Genomic DNA, 1,514 nt, shown 5'->3' with positions numbered 1-1,514 from the left:
TATCCAAATATATGATACTTGTGGTGTTTGATAGACCAAAGTAAAATTTCGCTTATGGTGTGCCCAGGCTTTAGCAATTCGCTAGCTCCGCCCCTGGGGCTGTGTACTAGGCCTGTTGGAGTAGTGTAGCTAATCATAACGGCTCCCCTTCCCCTCAGAATTATGCACGATTATGGCATTACCCTGGGTCATAATACATCTCCGATGTTCGACGACATATATATCCCTGGCGATACCCTCAAATGTATTTTTCATAGCAGAACCGATAAGTTTCACTCATCTCAGATAAGGGCAGTAGATATATAGGTTGACGTAGTAGTAATGTGACGATATATATGCTTGAATGAACTGTTTAGGAGAAGTATAGATACCTAGCATGTTGCCTCCCTTTGATGTTCTTCTGCCCATATTTTCTCCAATGACGGCCATCATAATGTGGAACAATTGTCACAAGTGATCTTGATCGCTTTTCGTTGTTCCTCCTACATAGCATGCATACATATATATTAGTAGCAAAAAATTAATTAGCGAGATACATGAAAGAGTACCAATATATCGAAGAAAGGCAGCGCTACTACGTACTCCCTCACGCTCCGAATTATAAGATGTTCTGACTTTTTTCTAAATCTGATGTATGTAGACGGGTTTTATTGTGTTTATTCGTTTATTTCAATATGTATGTAGTCCATATGAAAATATCTAAAACTATTATAATTCGGAATAGAGGTGATAGTACGTGATAGTATGTACTCCCTCCGTTCCAAAATAGATGACCCAACTTTGTACTAAAGCTAGTATAAAGTTGGGTCATCTATTTTGGAACGGAGGGAGTACGTATTAGTGACGATGCAATTTGAAATCCAGCTAAATCATGTCGCAAAACCAATTAATTGAGACTAGAGTCTTGTTGGGAAATCAAGAACCTTCTCTTCTGACCAGCGTTGCTGATCACGGGCTTCTTCTCTTGTCCCTCGTCGGCGCCGTTGGAGATATTGTTGCCGAGGATGAAGGCCACCGCTGGTTCACCGCCTGCAGTAGTGATGCTCTGGAGCCTAGAGATAACGCCGGTGATGCAGTCGATCATGTCATCGAAGAGGTCAACGGCGAGGTCGGCTGACCTGCTGTCGGCGTCTCGAAGCGCCGGAAGGACGAGCGCTCGGAGCTGAATCACGAGCTCCTGCTGCCGCCTAAGCAACGCGTCCATCTCCGAGCCGCCATGGACGACCATCATGCTGCTGCTGCTGCTCCTCATATTGCTATCCATGAATATGCAATCTGCTGGTGCACGGAATCTGATTTATAGTAGACTGTAGAGTTAAGATGCACGCACCAACCTTATATATGTTGCCTCTACTAATTTGTCCAACTTTACAGGGGCTTTGTACAGTGGAGATGGGTGCATAGATATATGAGGCTCAACAACCCCGCCCGGTCAAAAGTCTCAGCTGACTAACCGACGACGTGCCGCTCCTCCTCGTGCTCGCTCTGTCTCACTGCTCAAAAGGGAAACAACA

At 44.7% G+C, this 1,514-nt stretch overlaps 1 protein-coding gene across 1 annotated transcript; it reads right to left on the bottom strand.

Moving 5' to 3' along the window:
* Positions 1-352: 352 nt before the first annotated feature.
* Positions 353-1,234, bottom strand: LOC123191315 (uncharacterized). The gene is made up of 2 exons (XM_044604106.1): positions 924-1,234; positions 353-482 (listed from the first exon to the last, which is right to left on the bottom strand). The coding sequence occupies exons 1-2, from the start codon at positions 1,229-1,231 to the stop codon at positions 353-355; spliced, it is 438 nt and encodes a 145-aa protein (XP_044460041.1). The 5' UTR covers positions 1,232-1,234.
* Positions 1,235-1,514: the final 280 nt, after the last annotated feature.

Source organism: Triticum aestivum, chromosome 2A, assembly GCF_018294505.1.
Source record: "Triticum aestivum cultivar Chinese Spring chromosome 2A, IWGSC CS RefSeq v2.1, whole genome shotgun sequence".
NCBI lineage: Eukaryota > Viridiplantae > Streptophyta > Magnoliopsida > Poales > Poaceae > Triticum > Triticum aestivum.
Note: the sequence above shows the minus strand (reverse complement) of the source record. Positions and strands in the feature narration are given on the sequence as shown.